A 19449-nucleotide genomic window follows, 5' to 3' on the forward strand; every position below is an offset into this window, starting at 1 on the left:
CTACAGTCCATGGGGCTGCAAAGAGTCAGACATGACTGAAGTGAATTAGCATACATACATTATATATATATATATATATATATACACATATATACATACACATATATATATTCCTGCAGAATTTTTATTATTTTTCCTCTTTTTGCCAAATTTTTTTTTAATAATAACAAATTCCAGATGGGAATCTCAGAGACAACCCCCTCCCCAGGGACTGCCCCCACAAGCTTCCCAGTCACCTTCCTCCTGCATTCTTTGTCCCCACCAAACCATCCCACCCAGAACAGCGTGACTCACTCCTCTTGGCGGCGTCACAGCCCTACTCGAACGCTGACAGTGGTAAAGTTGGCTGCTAGGAGTTCAGTCCTGAGATCACTCCCTTAGCGGCAGGGAGGCAGTTTAGAAACAAGGAAGTTTGAAGTGAGCACACAGCTGCCAGCCTGTTGGCCACCACCAACCCCTCCACGCTGGACTCACTCTGCCCTGACATACAAGGGAACACACCTCTCTTTCTGGGCAGCTGTCCTCTCTGCTGCCTATGACCCCACAGGCTGAGACCACTCAGCCCCAGTGGGCACAAGTCCCGTAGGCTGCAGCACTACCTGTGCCCTAGACTTGGGCACTGCAGCTGCAAGCTTCAGAGACTTAGCAGCAGCAGCAGCAGCTTCAAGCTTCAGAGACTGATGCAGAGATCTAAGGTTATCGTGCACATCCAGACCACCCCTTGGCCACTGTGCAGCAGCTGCTTGTTTGGCTGGGATTGATCACACCCCTGGCTCCAGGGAAGACCCCAAACTAGACGCCAGTCAGGGAAATCTCATACCCTTGCTCTGGGATCAGTCAGGGTGTGGGCAGACCTAAGCCAATCAGAGCAGGCTATTCCCTTGGCCACATGATGTCAGGACCAAGCCAAGCAGAGACAAGCTTGGTGCTCTTTCTGCTCTGTTCTGGGAAGGATGCGACTGCTCTTTCCTCTTGGGTGTGAATAAGAAAGCATGTCAACCATCTTATAATCTTGGGGGAAGCCTGCCTGAAGATAAAATCAACACAGGGAAGGTGGAGCCAAGAGAACCAGGGAGAGATGAGGTATGAACCTGAAGTGAGTCAGACCTCAAGCTGGTCTGCTGTGGATTCTTCAGTTACAAGAGCCAATAAGTTCCCCTTAGAGTTGAATCCTGTTTGAATAGATTGTTTTTGTGACTTTGCATTTGAAAGCATCATCTCTGATAGAAGCATCACAACCTGGGGCAGCCAGAGGAGGGGAAGAAAACTCGGAAAGTGGCCATAATGATTATTTTACGTGTCAACTTGACTAGACCACGGCACCCAGTTGTTTGGTCGAGTGAAGGGTAGTTCATCCACAGGCTCACCCAGTCCTGATGTTGCTGTGAAGGTACTTTCTGGATATGATTAGCAGTGAAATCAGTAGACCATGGGTAAAGCAGATTGCTCTCCATAATGTGGGTGGGCCTCGTCCAATCAGGGGAAGGGCTTAAAAGCCAAGACTGGGGTTTCCTGAGGAGGAATTCTCAAGACAACAACAAAGATACTCCACCTGAGTTTCAGCCTGCAGAGCTCAGCCACCATGGTGACTTGTAAATACATTTATTATAGTGCAAGAAAAAGCAGCCAGGCAGCAGTTCCTATATGAATCATCCTACATGGAACTTTTAGCCCACACTGAAATAAGACAGTGTACAGGCCTCCTTCACTGCCCTTTCATGTTGTAATACCAAGGGTACTTCCAGTCTTGTGAGATCTGCCCAAAGTAGTCAGCCTCCTTAGGCATATAAACTCTGACTTCTTTATCTCTTGTGGCCTTCCAGTGGGAACCAGAGGGAAGGGAGGCTCACCCACAGACTCCCCTCTCCTATCAGCCTTGCAGGAAGGACTCTGCATTTCTCCTGGGACCTTTGACTTCTTGGCCCTGATCATGGACCCCAAGGCACACACCTGACCATGGCAGTTCTTCAAGGAAGGGTAGAAATGTGACTCAGTGACTTGTAACTGCACCAAAGCCAGGAGAACCTGTTTCTAGACAAGGCTACATCCTGAGGATGAGCTTGAGATTTAGGGGAAAGTCTTGGATAAACACTTCATAGACAGAGAAAAGTTAATCAGTGATGTTGTCCAGAAACTAGTCTCAGTCTTGATATTTTTATAAATTAAACATAAGGGGAAGTAAGTCCCTGAATTCATGACTCAGGTAAATCTTCTGTGAGTAGAGGGATCCTAAGTTAGGTAAAAGTCAGCATTTTTATGCTACTTTAGAGCTTACAGCACATGTTTGTGTACATAATTCTACATTAGTTGCTGCTGCTACTGCTAAGTCGCTTCAGTCATGTCCGACTCTGTGCGACCCCATAGACAGCAGCCCACCAGGCTCCCCCGTCCCTGGGATTCTCCAGGCAAGAACACTGGAGTAGGTTGCCATTTCCTTCTCCAATGCATGAAAGTGAAAAGTGAAAGTGAAGTCGCTTAGCTGTGTCCGACTTAGTGACCCCATGGACTGCAGCCCACCAGGCTCCTCCATCCATGGGATTTTCCAGGCGAGAGTACTGGAGTGGGGTGCCATTGCCTTCTCCGTCTACATTAGTTAATTTAGGATAAAACTGGCCTTAACCCTTGCTGCTACAGAGAAGCAGAATCAGAACTGAAGCATCTATAGATGTCTCCAAGCCACCCTCTCTCGGTCCCCTAGAATACAGTAGCCTTCCTTTCTTTTCTCCCTCAGGGCCAAGGATGGATGGGACCAGTAGAAGTCAGGCAGAGGAGGGCCCTGAAGACTTGCATCAGAAGCCTGATGGGCAGAGTTTGCAGGCACAAGAATGGACAAAATGTTGGAAATCCACATTCCCATCGAGAGTGACAGGGGAGGGGTCCATGGAGTGGGGGCTTGGATAGAAAACTCTGGAGTTTGGAAAGGTTTCAATAGCCATTTAAAGAAGGACTATCAGGGACTTCCCTGGTGGCCCAGTGGATAAAAAGTCACCTGCCAAAGCAGGGAACCTGCGTTCCAGCCCCAGTCAGGGAAGATTCCACATGCCGAGAAGCAACTAAGCCAGTGTGGCATGACTACTGAAGCCTGCACGCTCTAGGGCCCGTGAGCCTCAACTACTGAGCCTCCAAGCTACAACTACTGAAGCCCAGCGCCTGGAGCCCACGCGCCACCACAAGAGAAGCCTGCACACCGCAACTAGAGAGTAGACCCCGCACTCTGCAACGAAAAGCCTGCGCTCAGCAACAAAAACCCAACACAACCAGAATAAAGGACAACCAGAGGGATTCCAGACATAGAGGACCCATAGGAAAGACCTGAGTGGTGAGGTCTCAGGTGTTGGCCGAAGGATGAGGGGATGAAGTGATCACTCTCCCCACCCTCTGATCCTCTCTGTTTTAGAATAATTAGACACTGTGTTTATTATGTGACTATCCCAAGGAAACTTTATAAATCACTTAGCCCTCACAAGAGACTTATGAAATGGGTACTCTTTTTCTTGCCATTCTACAGATGAGGAGGCTAAGGTTTAGTGACATCTGGAAACTTGGCTATGTCTGAGGACATAGCCAAGCTGGGGTGGAGCCAGGTTTGGAATGAAGACAGTTATGTCTTTAACCACTTCGACCCATTAACCACTTCTCAGCAAAAGTATTGCTGTTGCACCTGCCGCTAACCAGCCTCTAAGACCACCTGGGCTGTTAGGTGAGTCAGACTGTCTTCCTCTCTCTTGCCCTGCCAAGAGGAGATGGAAAGCTGGAGTGAGTGCAGCCAGCCCCCACTTTTGCCTTTTTTTAATCTTTTGGCCTCGCTCCGCAGCACATGGGACCTTAGCTCCCAGACCAGGGATCGAACCTGCGGCCTCTGTATTGGAAGCGCAGAGTCCTAACTGGGCTCAACAGTGTCTGTAGGATCCCTGTGCTTGCCCTTTGACCCAGTCCCTGCTGGCGGGCCCTGCTCTGTGACTGGCTCCCCTCAGCTTCCTCCTCGGTACAACCTTCCTGGGTAATTTCTCCTCATGTAGGCTAACCCTGTTTTCACTGTATCTTATAAACACATTTTTATGGTTCTTATTTTTCACCACACTTTCCTCATTAAGATTAGAGACTAAATGGATTCCTTCAACAACTATTTACTGAGAGTTCAATATGCCACTCGTCATTATGACACACTTATTACATGCCAGACATCATAGTATGCACCTTATATACTCCTGTCAATTCGTCCCCTCAACACCTCCACGAGGGAAGTAATATCCTTAACCCATTTCACAGATAATTAAATGGAGATTGGAGGGTTAAATCCTAAAGGTTAAAAACAGTTGGAGCTGGAATTTTTGCGTAAGGAGTCTGATTCCAGAGCCCACATACTTTACCATGAAATAGATTTATGGAGAGAAAGAATAAGTGAACTGAGTGAATAAATGAATGATTCTGACTGATGCTGATTCTTCTCCTGTGATTCTTCCTCTCCAAGCTCTCATTCTTGCACACACAGTCTCTTTTCCTTTACTGCTTACAATTCAAGTTGTCCACCTAATTCCACTGAAGTCTTCAAACCCTCAGTAAACATGCAGACTGACGATCAGTGCAGTCTGGTACCAGCTGACACTCAACTCAGGCAATGTTGGTCCCAGAGACCCTGAATGAGCTCCTTCCAGGACTACAAAAAGTTCATGATTACTGAAGGCTTATTTATGGGCCTAAAGGTCCATGTGCAGAAAAGTGTAATTCCTAACACATGGACACAAAATGATTTTTTAAAATAAATCCAACAATCTTACTGAAGTCAAAGTTCAATGTAGGTGTTCTTTTATTTTTCATCATACATCATTTTTACTGATTATCTTAAAAGAATACAATAGGTTCCATCACATTCTCACTCCCTCAGGTCTCCCCTCACTCACCTGCCACCAGCCATACAAATATCATCTTTGCTTTTAAAGCCATACATAGATGGAGGGAGACCGTTCTGGTGGGTTTTAGGTAGGCTGACCCTTCAGTAAATAAATCTGAGCAGAGAACCTTTTAAGGAAAATATTAATTCCCTTTATTTGTGGTCTATAATTTTATTTCATTTTATTTTCAATAGAATGATATATCCCCCAAGGTGTTGATAACTTCACAAACCACCTGATGCTAAGCTCTACACCCAGTGGCAGTCCCAAGTACAGGACTCTTGGGATTCTGGCCTAGGAGAGAAGATGTATCTTCTATGTGACAGCAGGGGGAGCCTCTTCTTACCAGTGTTTCAAAACTGTTTGCTGTGACCCCCTTTCATGATATAACCAGAAGTCAACATTTAAAAAAAAATTTTTTTTTTGTGAACCATTTTTAAAGTCTATTGAATTCGTTATCATATTTTTTCTGTTTCATGTTTTGGTTTTTTGGCTTTGGGGCATGTGGAATCTTAGCTCCCCGACCGGGGATCAAACTTGCACCCCTTGCTTTGGAAAAGAAAATCTTAACTACTGGACACCAGGGGAGTTTCATTTTTAGTGGCACATACTCACTGCACCCAAGTACCTAACGCCTACCACACATGCCCAGTGCTTTCTCATAGCTGGCTGACATGAAAAATGCTATCATAGGGATTGTCCAGTTTAATTCCTTAATCCCTTTTCAGGTAAGTACATGGTCATTTTAAAAATTGCAAAATAGAAACACTACATTAACTGAATTACCTGAAATGACCACACGAAGCCCAAGGTATCTGGAGACTCCCTGACCTTTATTCACTGTTTTTGTGTATCTGGAATAGAACTGGACAATTCTGAGGTGTGCTTTCACAAAAACTTGAATTTGTATCTCTCAACATAGTTTCCCCTCAAAAAGCTTTGTGAAGGAGCAGAGCAGGCTGCGAGTACAGGGCTGCTGTGTCAAGACAAACAGGCTCCAGCCAGAATAACTTCCCAGGAATCAAATTTCCACCGAAAAGGCTTCCAGGTTCCTCGATAAAATATATAAGGAGTGGACTGTTTTGTATGATTTCCATCTCAAGCTTCTAAACTGGTTTTCGTGCCTGTTATCTAGAAAGAAAAATAAGGTGATGAAGGAAGTCTTTTAGTAGGGTTGTGTCTAGGTATTCTTAAGCCTGGAGCAAGGATTTATTTTTTTTTTTAGATTCCTGTCCATCTTCTGCAATCCTTTTTTAAACAATGACCGAAAATGTTATACAACTCTTAGATTACAGTGAAGTTCCTACACCCCTGCTCCAAGGCTAGTAATGAACAGTCATTTTGTTAAAAGGATGGGCTCATGCTTATTATTATTATTTTGGAAGATACTGCTACAGAGTATTAAATTCAATAATTAACAAAAATCAGAAGTTAATTAATTGGTGGCACCTCAAGGGCCAACTAGTAGAAAAAATTTTTTCTAAGGTATAAGTTTTTCTATAAAAAGACAACTCCCTTTCAGCAGTCAGTTGTTACAGACTTTTATCTGACTTGGTAGTACCCACAGGTGTAGTACCCACACCGAAATCTACTTAATAAATACATTTGTATTAACATGTACCGTGCATCAGTGTTTTTTGCTAATACAGTTGCCCCTTAAGCATGACTGCTTACTCCACCAGCATGGAACATATGCCTTATTATAGCCACAGTCTTAAAAAAAAAAGGCAGCATCATGATTTCCAAAAAGGGAGTGTGACATTTGGGGCCGCTCTTGTCATGCGCCATCTCCAACTTAAGACAAATCCACCCTGTACTGCTTGGCCCGCGCAAGGACCCTCGCAGGCGGCAGGCACGGCTGTTGCCGACGCGCGTTTGATCTTTTCTGGGCAGCCGAGGGCTCGCCACACCCCTGGGCTGGCTCCCGGGTCGCTTGCTCGGCCTCGCTCAGCAGGAGCCAGACCTTTTACTTTATTTGGTCCACCACGCGGTGACCGTCCAGGGAGCGCGCTGGCGGCGACGCACGGCCTCGCGCCCGCACATTCCTCCCAGGAACGCCGGCGGGGGGCGCGAGGTATCAGGCTCGGCAGGGCCGCGGCTCCCCTCTAATTATAGCCGCCGCAGCTGGCTCGCCCATGGGCCTGGAGCTCAGTGCGGGATGGGCCAGGGCGGCCTTACGAGGCGGGTGCGCCGCCACTGCTTCCGGGCCCGAGCCCGGCCCCGCCCCGCCATGGCCCCACCCCCGCCCCTGGCCCCGCCCCCGGCACCGCCCGCCGCCGGGTCCCGCCGCGGGGTCGCGCGGATCCACGTGCGCAGATAGCGGCGCGGGGCGCAGGCGGTGTTCCCGTTTGTGCTGCCCGGGAAAAATTCTAGAATAAATAAATACGGGTGCGGCGTGAGTCAGGGTGCAGCACTGGAAACCACAGCAAGGTCTCCTCGTGGGCGAAGGCCTTTACGCAGGCGGCTGGAGAGTCCGGGAGCCTCCGCCCCTTTCCTTCCCCTCGAGTAAACAGGGCTTGGCTGAACCGGCGGTTGTTTTCTTCCTTTTAAAAAACGCCATTCTGAGCAACCATAAAAAGTGAAAAAAGATCTACAGTTTGACAGTTACGACCCAGCTCCCATATTTTCAACCGGCCTCTTGATTTGTATGAAGAAAATGGTGTCCCGTGGCCCCTTTCGTGCGTGATGGTTGCCTGCTGGACCTAATTAAAGCGCTTTGAATATAGGCTTGTGTTCCTATGTCATAATTCCACCAAAGTTCCGGATGTAAGCTCCGGAAAAGTCGGTTCTCTATAGAAGAATTTAGCTCTGACTATACTTTCCAACTCCTGGAAAGAAACCAACTCACCGTTAAATCTTGTCGGTACGTGCCCTTCATCCAGAAAACACGCACCCTACCTGCGGCATCGACTCAAAGCTCCAAGGACGGTGGGGGCTATGGCCTCTCAGCTGTTCAAAGCCTAGAATGATGTGCCTCCTTAATAGGTGTTAAATAATAACAGCGGCAGCCCATATGGTGCTTGTTAAGACAATAGTATTCCAAAACTTCCCTAATGACTGTGACCCTCCTGTGAAATTCTGATTTCAATTGTATGTGGGTTACAATAAATCTTTATCTTTTATCACCGAAAAAAAGCTAATCAAATTGCTGTTTGGAGGCTGGAGTAACAACGTGGGTTAAGGCATGCAGCAGCCTCTTTCTACTTTGCAGCTCTCTCATGCTGTAGAGAACATGAAGGGCCCAAGGCCAAAGCTGTGTGTAAAGAAATGCTGATTTATTCAAGTCGTAGACAATCCTTACTCCTACGTTTCACTTCTCTGCACAACTCTCACTGGTACGGTTTAATATTTTAAAATCCTACGATAAAGGAAAATAAAGCTCAGTGATTTTGAGCTTAAAAATAATTTGAGTTAAAAATAATAAGAGTAATTTGAGTTACAAAAACTCTTTCCATACATTAAAATAAATTTAGGCCCTTCGCTCCGGGGAAATGTTTCAGGATTTTTGTTTTTCTTGGCGAGATAGCCACATTTACAGTGCAAAATATTCTGCTTGCACTGTCACAGGAAAACTGTTTTCTAAAATGGCAGAGAAATACACGACCCAAATATTTGTCTCCCAACGTTGCTACCTGAGTACACAGCAAAACATGACTTGTGTTGCTCAAGATGCTGCAGTCCCCTCATGGGCATCTGAACTTCACCGGATAGTAATGATACAAAGAATGAAATAGCAGTTGCTAAGTAAAAGTGGTAAGTAATGAGATCTACAGATTATACAACACAGTTCATTTCCCCCGAAATATAAACTATATTTAGAAACATTGAAATGTGACATATTACTCTATACAGGATATATTATCTCAGTATCAAGGCCTTCTGTCGAATTGCTGGAGAAGGCTCTTTAGATTATGCGATCTAGCTTCTAAAGTCTATTCAAAGGATGAGATCAACCAGTACATTGCAATTGAAACTAGGAATCCTGTAGTCTAGTCTGCAGACCTTGTCTGACCTAGGAGAAAAATCATCTCCTAAAAGGATTTTCAAGGATGACTTTCGTGATAAATTTTACGTGCACTGAAGAGTTCCTATCCTATGGTTTTGAGTTTTAAAGGGCTATTCTGCATTTTCTTTTTAAAGCAGTGTTTAAGTTTTTATTACAGTAGAAACTGTTCATACCATTCTAATAGGATTGTTCTATTAAGGAGACTTTACTTCCATTGTTTTTCAGATTAAAAGAACAGCTTTTAGACCCAATGTCCAGATGATCTGCCTACAGTATACTTTTGCCCTGAAGTACCTTTTTTGTAACTTGCACGGATTGGTGAGGCTCAGCCCCACAGAGAAGTGCACAATATCCTGTGACAAAGACCAGTGAAATCTACATCTGTAGATTTCATATTCTGTAATTAAAAAAATAAGTTATACCTCAAATTAAATCAAGCACTGTAAGTTGTATTGACATGGGGAAGGAACAAGTAACACTGATGAGTTAAAACAAACTTCACCATTAAATTGAGTATAAATGATTCTGTTAATGGTAAATTGGGATAGTGTGGCTATCCCTAATTATGGTCTTATCTGAGGATTAATAAGAGAAATCCACAGATAATCCATAAATCCAGTCATTGTTTATCTTCCAACTTCTTAAGTAATTTACCAATTGATTTTTTGTGTATTTTTGTGCCTTTTAAATGCCTGTGTGGGGTTCCTAACATTTGAGGAAAATGCAGGCTATTAACAGAAACTGCAGCAAAAGATCTAGACAGTTGACAATCTGAGAAGTTACACCCGTTTTTATTGAATTGTAACCAGTTGTAATCAGTACTATTGCTGTCAGAGGCCTAAGCAGTGGCACTGAAGGAGTTAAACAACGTCCCCACTCCCACCTCACCACCCCCCACCCCCATTTCTAGAACCCCAGATGATGAAGTAGGCAAATCTGTATTCCATTCATTGTGCCTCTGCCCTTGGTCTGTGACAGAGGAAAGGCGTGTCCTCACCGTTCCCTATGAAGAAAAGGCAAGCAAATAAGGGTGACTCAGTACTTCCAGTGGCCTACACACGACTGAACATTTTTCTGAATGATTCCACGTATACACTTTGGAATCAGGAAGAGAAACATTCTAGTCTTCACTAACCAAATAAAACCATCTATAAATCATACGTAAAACAAGTTTGAGTAACGGGGGGACTTAAAAAGTCTAGGAATTAAAAGGAGCTCCATGTTTTCCCTTCAATTTTTTCCCAGCTTTGGGGAATAAACAAAGACATCTGCCACATCAAGGGGTCAGATTGGTGTTTTTTTAAAAAAACTGGAAACAATGCAATCATCACAGTTTACTTTGGGAGGCGCTTTTCAAATTATAAAAATGACTTCTGCAAGCTGCACTATTTTCAGTTTCACTGAAAATAAAATTTAGCACCTTTAAGAAGACTAATAGTTTAGCAGTTCTTTTAAGCTTATTAAATGGAACATCACAGTGTGTATTATAATCTAGAAATAACTTATTAAGGATACTGTTTCTTTAAAATGCCCTTAAATAGGCTAATTAAAAATTCATTAAAATGCATGGACTCCTGAAGTTACTGGGCCACCTCTAACTATGCATTAACTGTTGCTGTTTAATTTAAAACATATAGTAAGTCTATGTGTACCTGATCTTAAACACTGTAGTAAGTTTCACAAGTTCCTTTTGTAGAGAAGTCTGCCAAGCCATTAATCAATACGAGTAAAAGCTGCAAACATCTAGGAAATTTCTTACTATGTGATAGTAGACAGGAGTTTGTTAAAAATATCTTTATCTCGGTGCTTTCCACCTTTTATCTCCATTTATAAATTTAAGTTTCAGAGCATCACACATGGCTTTGGCTCGTGACTTTATTCTAAAGCTTTCCAAAAGGTAGGCTTTTTTCTTTCTCTTTTGTCTGCAGTGAATTTTCTCTGGCCCAACATCGCTGTTTTCTTCCACTGCTTTCCAGTGAGCAACTCCGTGTCTTGACAGTCTTTTCAATGTCATCACTATCTTCTCTTTCCAATCTACTATTGCAGAATGGCAGGCTGAACTGCAAGTTGAAAAGTAAATAAGTGCTCTTCTGGCTGTACTTTGTTCAGCTCTTCTCTTTATCTGCTTCCCTATCCAGTTGCCCTTTCCCCAGTCCCTAGCACTTTCTTCCGCCTTCCATCAGTTGCCTTTTTGTTCCATGTCTTTTATCTCCTCCCTTTCTCCTGCTGGTTCAGTCAAACCCCAACCCCAAACCCACACATCCTCTGGTCACATTGCCACTGGTGATTAAAACAAGAGCCACTCTAAGCTTAAACAATTAAAAAAGGCCTCAGAAAATGTTCAGTGCTCCCAATTTTATTTTTATTTAATGCTAAAAGTTAAAGAAAAAAAAAAGTACTGTAAATCTGACAAATGACAGAATGCAGGTGATATTTCCATAGCGTGATTTTAAAATAATGTTGATATCTGAGATTACACTCACTTTAGTTGACATGAGTTTCATCATATATAGAAAAAGTATCACCTTCAACTTAAAAAAAAAAGTAAAGGTTAAAAGGTGGCACACTTTTAAAATACTTGGTGGCCAAGGAAAGGTATCTAGTAATAAAGTTGTAAACCATGTGTACGTTCTTATAACTTTTAATGTGAGGCCACATGAAAGACAGTACATCTGTTAAATTCTATAAATTGTTAAAGCAAAAAAGGGGAAAGCTTCAACACCCCATCCCCTAATATTCTGAGTATTAAAAGCACAGCTGAAATATTAGGATTTGAAATCTGATACTGCCCATGTACAGTAAGTAGCTTTCTGACATCTTTATCCAGCTGTGGAGAATCTCTGCACTGTCCTCAGTACAACAAAGAATCAAACCCATGTCCCAGTGCTAACTTTTTAACTTCAGAAAATGCCAGAGAAATAACCCAGACCAACACTTTTCCAGCTGCAAGCCTTCTATAAGGCCACCCAAGGGCCAGTCGGACTCTTATTTTTTAATAGGAGTAAACTCAACATGCAGCCCTTTAAAGCTGTTTAAATTCTCCCTCTTGAACACCAGCACAGAGAAACCATAGGTTGTCTTTTCCACAGCTGGAGAGACTTATTCAAAACAGCAGGATGGTTCTTTATTAATCTTTTGGAAAGCTTATCTGTATAAAGATTGCAAAACATACAGATAGCTACCACAAATTAGGTCAAATGACTGATCAACTTGTAACGTCTATGAGGTCAAACTCCAGTTTATAGTAAAGTGCCTAGATACACATTTATACAACAGACCATAATAAATTGAATTCTTTACAAATGTCTTTATGGGCATGTAAAATCGACTGTGTTTCTGCATGTGTGCATTTACATAAGAGAAACCAGTCTGATCTGAGTCATAGATATTCCGATTTTTAAAAAAAAGTGTAACAACAAACTGGTTAATCATGCAAGTCTGTTTGTAATATAACAATGACCGGTAACATGAATTTGCACAGCATTAATAATAGGTGCACTCATTAAAAACACCATGAAAAAAATACTGTATTTGGTGCAGTATCTGATTTTCAAGTGTTAATAACTCGACCATTAAAAAATATTTGAGCAATTTAAAAAAGAAAGACAAAAACACAACTGAAAAAGTTAATCCAAAGTGGGTAACAATCTGTATTTTCAAAGTAAAAGCTCGGTTGTGAACCATACACACAAGTTGTAGACCTCGAAGCCATGATTCAGCCTAATTATAGGGCCAAGTTACAAACACCTGAACATAAAAGGATTTAAAGTAGTGTAGTGTTCCTGTCAATGTTAAATCATAACAGCACAAAAGAAAAACCAGTATCACTGTGAGACAACTATTTCTAATAACTGATGATTTATTGGTTTAAAAAAATCATTTTACTGATGCAAAATAGTGATCAAAAGAAATTAGTTTACAAAAGGCTTCTAAAAATAGTTTGAGAGGTGGGGCCTGTCTATCATGTAAAACTGTTTCTTTAATTTTTGCTAGTTTATCATTTTTGTCCAGAAGAACAGTATTATTCACTTGGTATTTCAAACGCACGTGAGAAAGAAATGACAGGTTTCCTCCACCACATCTGGGCTGTCACCGATGTGCCCACGGGCGGTCCTGGCAGCACCTCCACTGTTACTGTCATTGTGCCATCCTGTATTTAGCACTCACTAGGGACAGGGTGTAGGTGATCACATCAACAGCAACAGCGCTACGGGTAAACGATAAAACAACAAAACACCAAACGGAAACGAGACCAATCCCACAATCTCCAGTTCACCTGGACTGTAACTTCTTTTCAATTCTTTTCAAAGGAAACGACCACAGCAACGACAGACAGAGCTCCAGGGGGTTTCAAAAGATCAAGTGGCGCTGCAGAGCCAGGCTCCATGCAAAGATGGCAGTGCCATCTTGTCCCCACCAACAACCGTTATCACTGTCTTGAGTCACTGGATTGTGTATTATGTAACCAACTAGCATGCAGCATTGTCATCTTACAACTGATCACATGGGCAGTGAACAGTGGTCAACTCTGCCTTAAAAAAAAAAATCACCCCCCCCCCAAAGTAAACCCCCCACACAGTCCTGAAAATCTCTCAGCAGCAACTCTCAGGCAGTCATCAATAACCTAACAACTGAACTTTAAGAACAAAATCGAGAAAGATTCACAATCGATTTCCTGTTACTCTAAAAGGGCAATGTTTGGGGGGAACTTGGTGACATTTCTCAGTGGCATGCCCACTTCACAACACTGCCCCTTTCCTCATTTCCTTTCCTTCTCCACCAGTTGGCCTCCAGCCTGAGAAAGGGGCCAGCAGTAAAGAATAACAGACAGTAAGGCAATCTTACAATGTCAGAAAATGTATTTGGCTTTTTTTTTTCTTTTTAAAATAAGTGCATACAAATACAGCTAGAAGCGTTTCTGCTTTGCCAAGTGCTCTAAAAAAGCAGCGCAAGTCACAGCCTACATTGAACGGTAACTGTCACCAGAATAAAGCACAAAGATATGCTAATAACGTTAACAAAAGAAGAAAATGCTTTTATAAGTACATACCTTTTGTCGTCAAAAAAAAAAATAGAAACACATGTATTCAAAAAAATCAAAATTATACAGCCATGTTTATGAAGTCTACATTTCCCTTGTCTTGGATATATATATATGTGGAGATATATATACAATTCAAGCAGTTTTAGTTAAGATTAATCATTGGGTTTTTCTGAAACCGGAAAGTCACGAGTCTCTCTCTTTTTTCACTTTCACATCTCCAGCAAGGATGGTTGCAATCTCCCCTTGCATGAAGGCCCAGGGGACATTGGAGCCCACAAGAGGGCATTTTTCCCCACTGGGACAATAGACCTCTCCACTAGCTCCCTGCTGTTTGATGCTTTGTCTGGAGCAGGGGAAGCAGAACTTGTGCGAAGGAACAGAAGGGCACTGCACAAAGTGGGTGTCCTCCAGCCGCTCATGGCAGAGGGTGCAGCACAGTGGGGCGCTGGCGGCCAGAGAGGAGTCCGGGAGGCTGGCGGGGTGCACTGGCTCCAGTCCTCCGGCACTGCCTGCCCCCTGGCCCCCCACCTCTCGGGGGCCCAGCCTTCTTTGGTTCATAGAGGACGGAGAGGGTGGACTGCTGCTGTTCCGTCTGGTGGTGGAGTGCACCTGGTTGGCATCTTTCGAGGCATGACTGCCCCCTGCATTGTCTGCTACTAAAATCAGGGCTGCCATGGGGGACTGGCCGTTCTGGGCCGCTTCAGGCGGTGTGGTCCGGTTGGAATGAGGTGAGGCAGTGGGTGGTGGTGGCGACACAAAAGAGGATGTAGGAGTAATGGGGATCTTGAGCCCTTCTGTGGATGTAGACAGCCACGGCTGGGCCTCTCCATTGATCTTAGGAGGCCCAACTTCACCTTCTGGCTCAGGAGAAGGCTTCCTTTTCCTTGCTGTTCTTGCAACTGGAAGAACAAAGACAGAAAAGAGGAAAAAAAGAAATAAATGAACGTGCACTAAAAAGGATCTTTCTTTCACTAACACACAACACAACCCTCTGAAGAATTTCTATTCTCCAAAAGCTCGTACAGAAAAACCAAGTTTCAAGAGCACGTGCAACTTAAACCACTTAAGACTGAGAAGGCTCTGAGGCAGTCTAGCAGTTAAAGAAAAAAAAAAAACAAAAACGCACGGAAAAAGGCACGGACAGCACTGCCTGTTTTTCCACACGCCTGCAAGTACCCAGGCTGCCCTGTGCACATGAGTTAACGCCCCCCACCCCCCACCCCCCCTCAGGTTAAAAGGTGATTGGTGCCCTCATGCTCGCATCCAGGAATGTGCTGGGAAAGGAAAGCCCTGTGCCGCTGCCTATCGGTCCATCTGACTCATCTCTGTTATGCTGCTTCAGCAGAGGAACACGTTGCCACTAAGCACTGGTTCCGCCTAGAGCAGATCAGGAAGTTGGATGTTTGCTATTTCTGGGCCGGGGGAGAACGGCCAATAGGAAGAGCACCCCCTCCTCGGCTCTCAGGCCCCGCTTCGCCCCTAGACCCCCTCACTCCACAGCCGCCCCTACCTGCTTTAGACCCGTTGGCCCCGTTGGCCTCGAAACCCAACAACCTGCCTGCAGTCAGGGCCGGCTCCTTCTTAAACTTGCTCTCGAAGGGCGCCGAGTGGCCGTGCTGGTGCAGCGCCAGCAGCGTGTCTCGCACGGTCTTGGGCCGGTTGACCCAGTCCTGCTCGCCCGGCCCGCGGCCTTTGCCTGCGCCCTCGCTGCCCAGCTCGGCCGCCCCGGCCGCGGTGGACAAGCTGTCGGCCGGGCCGCGATGCGAGGCCGCCGGCGGCTGCTTCTCCTTGGCCGCCGCCTCGCGCTGCTCGTGCTCCGCGGCCGCGCTACTCGACACGGACGCCGGCCGCTTGTGGGCGCCCATCTCGGCGGGCTGCGCCGAGCCCAGGCCAGCGGCCGCGGCCCCGGACACGGCGGCCAGCGAGGCGGCCGCACGGCCGCCCAGGCCGAGCGCGGCGGGCAGCGGTGTGGCCGAGCCGTTCATGAGCGGCACCAGGGTGGGCGGCACGGCGTGGCCGCGCCGCGGGTTCGGGCTCTGGCGGTTCAGCTCCGGCGGCTCCTCCAGCTTGGAGAAACCGTTGGGCACCAGGATGCCGTTCACAGGCGGCGGCTGCGGTGTTGGCGGCTGGGCCAGGGCGGCGGCCGGGCGGCTGCCGCCGAAGTCGGAGCCCAGGCGCGGGGGCCGCTCGGCTGCGGCGGCCGCCAGAGGGTAGCGCTCCAAGGCCTGAGGAGCGCGCGGGGCGGCCTCGGGGCCGCCGTGGCCGAGCTGCTGCTGCTGCTGCAGGAGAAGGTCCTTGGCCGAGAGCGGCGGCGGCTTAGCGGCGGCCGGGGCCGCGGCGCCGGGCGGGGAGCGGCCCTCCGGGAAGCAGCCGTGCGCCCGCTTGAGCTGCCGCGCCGTCTCGATGACGAACTCGACGCGGTCGGCGCCCTCGTAGTTGACGCAGCCGCGGCACACGGGCTCGGTGAAGTCCCAGATCATGGCCCAGGGCATGCGGGGCAGGTCACACAGGTAGCATGACTGCCGCCTGGACGCGGCGGCCACCGCCACAGCCGCGGCCATGTCCGAGGAGCCCGCGGCGCCGGAGGAGGAGGAGGAGGCGGAGGAGGAGGGGGCGCCGCCGCTACCCGCCGGCACCACGCGCGCCCTCCTCCCCCCCCAACCCCGCGTCTCCCCCACCAGCGGCGGCGGCGGCCGCAGAGGCGGCGGCGGCGGCGGCAAAGTCCGCGAAGGCTCGGCGCCCGCGCAGCGCCCCCGGTGCACGAGGGGCGGCGGGCGCGGGGCGAGGGGCTGCAGCCGCGGCAGCACGTCCCCCCGGCCGGCGCGGGCTCGGGCGGACGGCGGGGCGGCGCGGCGCGGCGGGCGCGGCGGCGGCGGCGGCGGGGTCTCGGCTGGAGCCGCGGCTGGCCTCCAGACCGGGGCGAAGACGGGCCGCGCGGACGCGGAGGAGCGCAGCAGGTCGCGGCGGCAGCTGGCGCGGAGTGCGGGGCGGGGGGCGGGGAGGTTGGGGGGGCGGGGGGCGGGGGGCGGCCGCCGGGGCAGGCTCAGCCCGAGCGGCGGGGCATGCCGCGCCGGGGCGGCGACGGCGGCGGCGGCCGGGCGGCGCGGAGCTCGGACGCGGCGCGGACCCCGGGTCGCTCCGCTGCTCTCTCACAGCTCCTGGCGTCGCCGCTCTCCAGCGCCCGCGTCAGCGCCCAGCCCGCCTCAGCTCCGCCGCCGCCGTCGCTGCTGCTGCTGCCGCCGCGGCCGCTCCACTTCTACAGACTTGATTCTTCGACAGCCTCGCAAGGCGCCTGCGCGGGCCCCCTCCCCTTGCGCGCGCGCCCGCCCTCCCCCGCGCCCTCCCTCTCCCCCCTCCGCAGAACGGGCGCTGCTGGGAGAGCCGGCTCCTCTGCTCCCGCCCTCCCGTCCGCGCCGCGGCCTGTGTCCCCGACGTGAACGCGTGGCTGGCGCAGCTTGTTTCCCTCCACCCGCTCCGCTACCTCGACCACTCGGGCCGAGTTTCCTCCCCTTCAGGTCCGTTTAGACCAAACCGTGTAAAACTCGTGTTTTGAAAAGCAAGGCTACTTTGTAACTTGGTTCTGTCCGTTTTTAAACATCTTTTAAGGAGCTTTATTTGAACTCTTCGGCAAGTGCTTTTACACTCGCATGTGTTTTGGGGAGGACACAGGCGCCGCCGGTCCCCTGAAGTTTTACTAAAAAGGGCGTGCTCTCAGGCCTAGGATCGAGTCCACCCGCCGCTTCCCGGACCCCTTCCGGGAGGGAGCAGCAGCGCCGCGCGATGCACGCCGCTCTGCCTCCCGGCCGGCCCGCGCTACCGCGCGGGGGTCCCGGCCGCCTGGCGCAGGTTCGCGCGGCAGCCGCGTGACGTGGGCGCGGGGCCGCGGGCCGCGTGCGCCGCCGCCGCCGAGTGCGCACGCTCCGCGCAGACGTGACTCGGCGCCGCTGGCACTGGCGGCTCCATTGAACGAATGCACATTCCAGGGATCCGGGGTCAGCGGCCAGAGAGGCCGCGTCACCGCGCAGGCTCCGCCCCCCCACCCGCCGGCGACTCTAGGCCTCCAAGCCCTGTCCACGGGGCCAAACTTGGACTCCAGGTGGCGCGGAGCACGGGCATGAGCGGCGGCGGGGTCCGCGCGCGCTTGGGGGTGAGCGGCTGGCTGGCTCGCGGGTCGCATGGACCCGGCAGATCTCGGCTATTCCCGGCCCCGCGGTGCGGGCAGGGGCGACCTCGAGCCCACCACACGGCCCAGGCTGGGCTTAAGTGGGTGCAAACCCGCCTGGCGCGAAGGCGACATGTGGGTGCAGAGCCAGCCAGTCTCGCCGCGTTCTGCCACCGTTGGCAGCCACAGGCTGTGCCCAGACTGAATTGAGCACTTGAGTTTCACACTTTTATCGGGAGGAGGAGCTGGCGTGTGTTATGGTAAATCACTTTTGGCTGGTCGTTAGTCTTTCTGACTAATAGACGCGGGCTTAGTCACTCTCAGTTGGGACCTTTACACTTCAGCTCTGGAAGGGCGGCCTCCTGTGCTTCCTTTGTTGGAAAACAGGCCCACCTCTCTCCCTGAGACTGGAATGAGCTGGTTAAGTGTGGGAAGAACAGGGTACTAATTATATTATCTTCCCTACAACTGGATTGGTAGGTGGAGAGAGAGAAAAAAATCCTGCTGACGTTTCTCTCTAGTTGTTGCTATTGAAAATGCCAGGTTGCCTCAAAGGATTAACCACAGGGAAGAGGAAAAACACCCTTAGAGAAACAGTGGAGGGAGCTGCTTAAAGCACATGAGAAAACCTGTTCAAAAATGGCACAAAAAATGTAATGCCAGACCTAAATGTTTTGTGCAGGCAAAGCCTGAAATGTCTTGTGGGGATTTCCAGAGAAGGCGCGCCTCCCTAAAGGTCTCCCCATCTGCTCCCGGATCTTGCCCTGCAAATACAATCCTGCTCACCCTTTCTTAGCTGGGAGAATAGGACCCCGATCCCCAGCAACTGGTGCCAGTGGGTTTGGCCACACCTGGTCCCTGCTATCATGCACCGCTTTCAGGACCTGTCATTCTCCTAGGAGACCCAGAGCCTCTCCTAGCATGTAACTTAAGCCACTAGGCCACTAACCAAAGGGAATGAGACCCAGGCTCTGTGCTGTAGAGAGATGAGCCATCTCAGTACCCCCAAGAAGTGGCCTCAGTAAGCTGGGATGGAAATATTAAAACAACTCGGGGTTACAGCCACGGCCTAATTTTACTCATTTACCTGCGAGCAGGCAGGCACTGTAATACCCTCGTGGGACAGCCTGTCGCTCTATCCCAAAATAGAAACACTGAGCTCCAAATTCTGCCTTGAGGGGTACTAAGTCCGGGTTTTTATGGAACAGAGCTTTTCTTCTCCAAATGAAGAGCATTTCCTTTTTATTTTACACTACCAGTTTAGTGTTGAAACTTCAAGTTGTTGTAACTTCCCTAACGAAATGCCCAGTGGAAGATGGAAAGGTTTGTTTTAGTTCGGGTTTCT

At 48.7% G+C, this 19449-nt stretch overlaps 1 protein-coding gene across 2 annotated transcripts; it reads right to left on the minus strand.

The window, feature by feature from the left end:
• Positions 1–11238: 11238 nt before the first annotated feature.
• IRF2BP2 (interferon regulatory factor 2 binding protein 2) lies at positions 11239–16649 on the minus strand. Of its 2 annotated transcripts, none has more exons than XM_027530378.1 (2): positions 15501–16649; positions 11239–14841 (listed from the first exon to the last, which is right to left on the minus strand). In XM_027530378.1, exons 1-2 carry the CDS (start codon positions 16501–16503, stop codon positions 14126–14128), a joined length of 1719 nt encoding a protein of 572 aa, XP_027386179.1. In that variant the 5' UTR covers positions 16504–16649; the 3' UTR covers positions 11239–14125. The 2 variants fall into 2 exon arrangements, with proteins under 2 accessions (XP_027386179.1, XP_027386178.1); XM_027530377.1 differs by having other exon boundaries at positions 15453–16639.
• Between the last annotated feature and the right edge of the window lie 2800 nt (positions 16650–19449).

Source organism: Bos indicus x Bos taurus, chromosome 28, assembly GCF_003369695.1.
Source record: "Bos indicus x Bos taurus breed Angus x Brahman F1 hybrid chromosome 28, Bos_hybrid_MaternalHap_v2.0, whole genome shotgun sequence".
Classification (NCBI taxonomy): domain Eukaryota; kingdom Metazoa; phylum Chordata; class Mammalia; order Artiodactyla; family Bovidae; genus Bos; species Bos indicus x Bos taurus.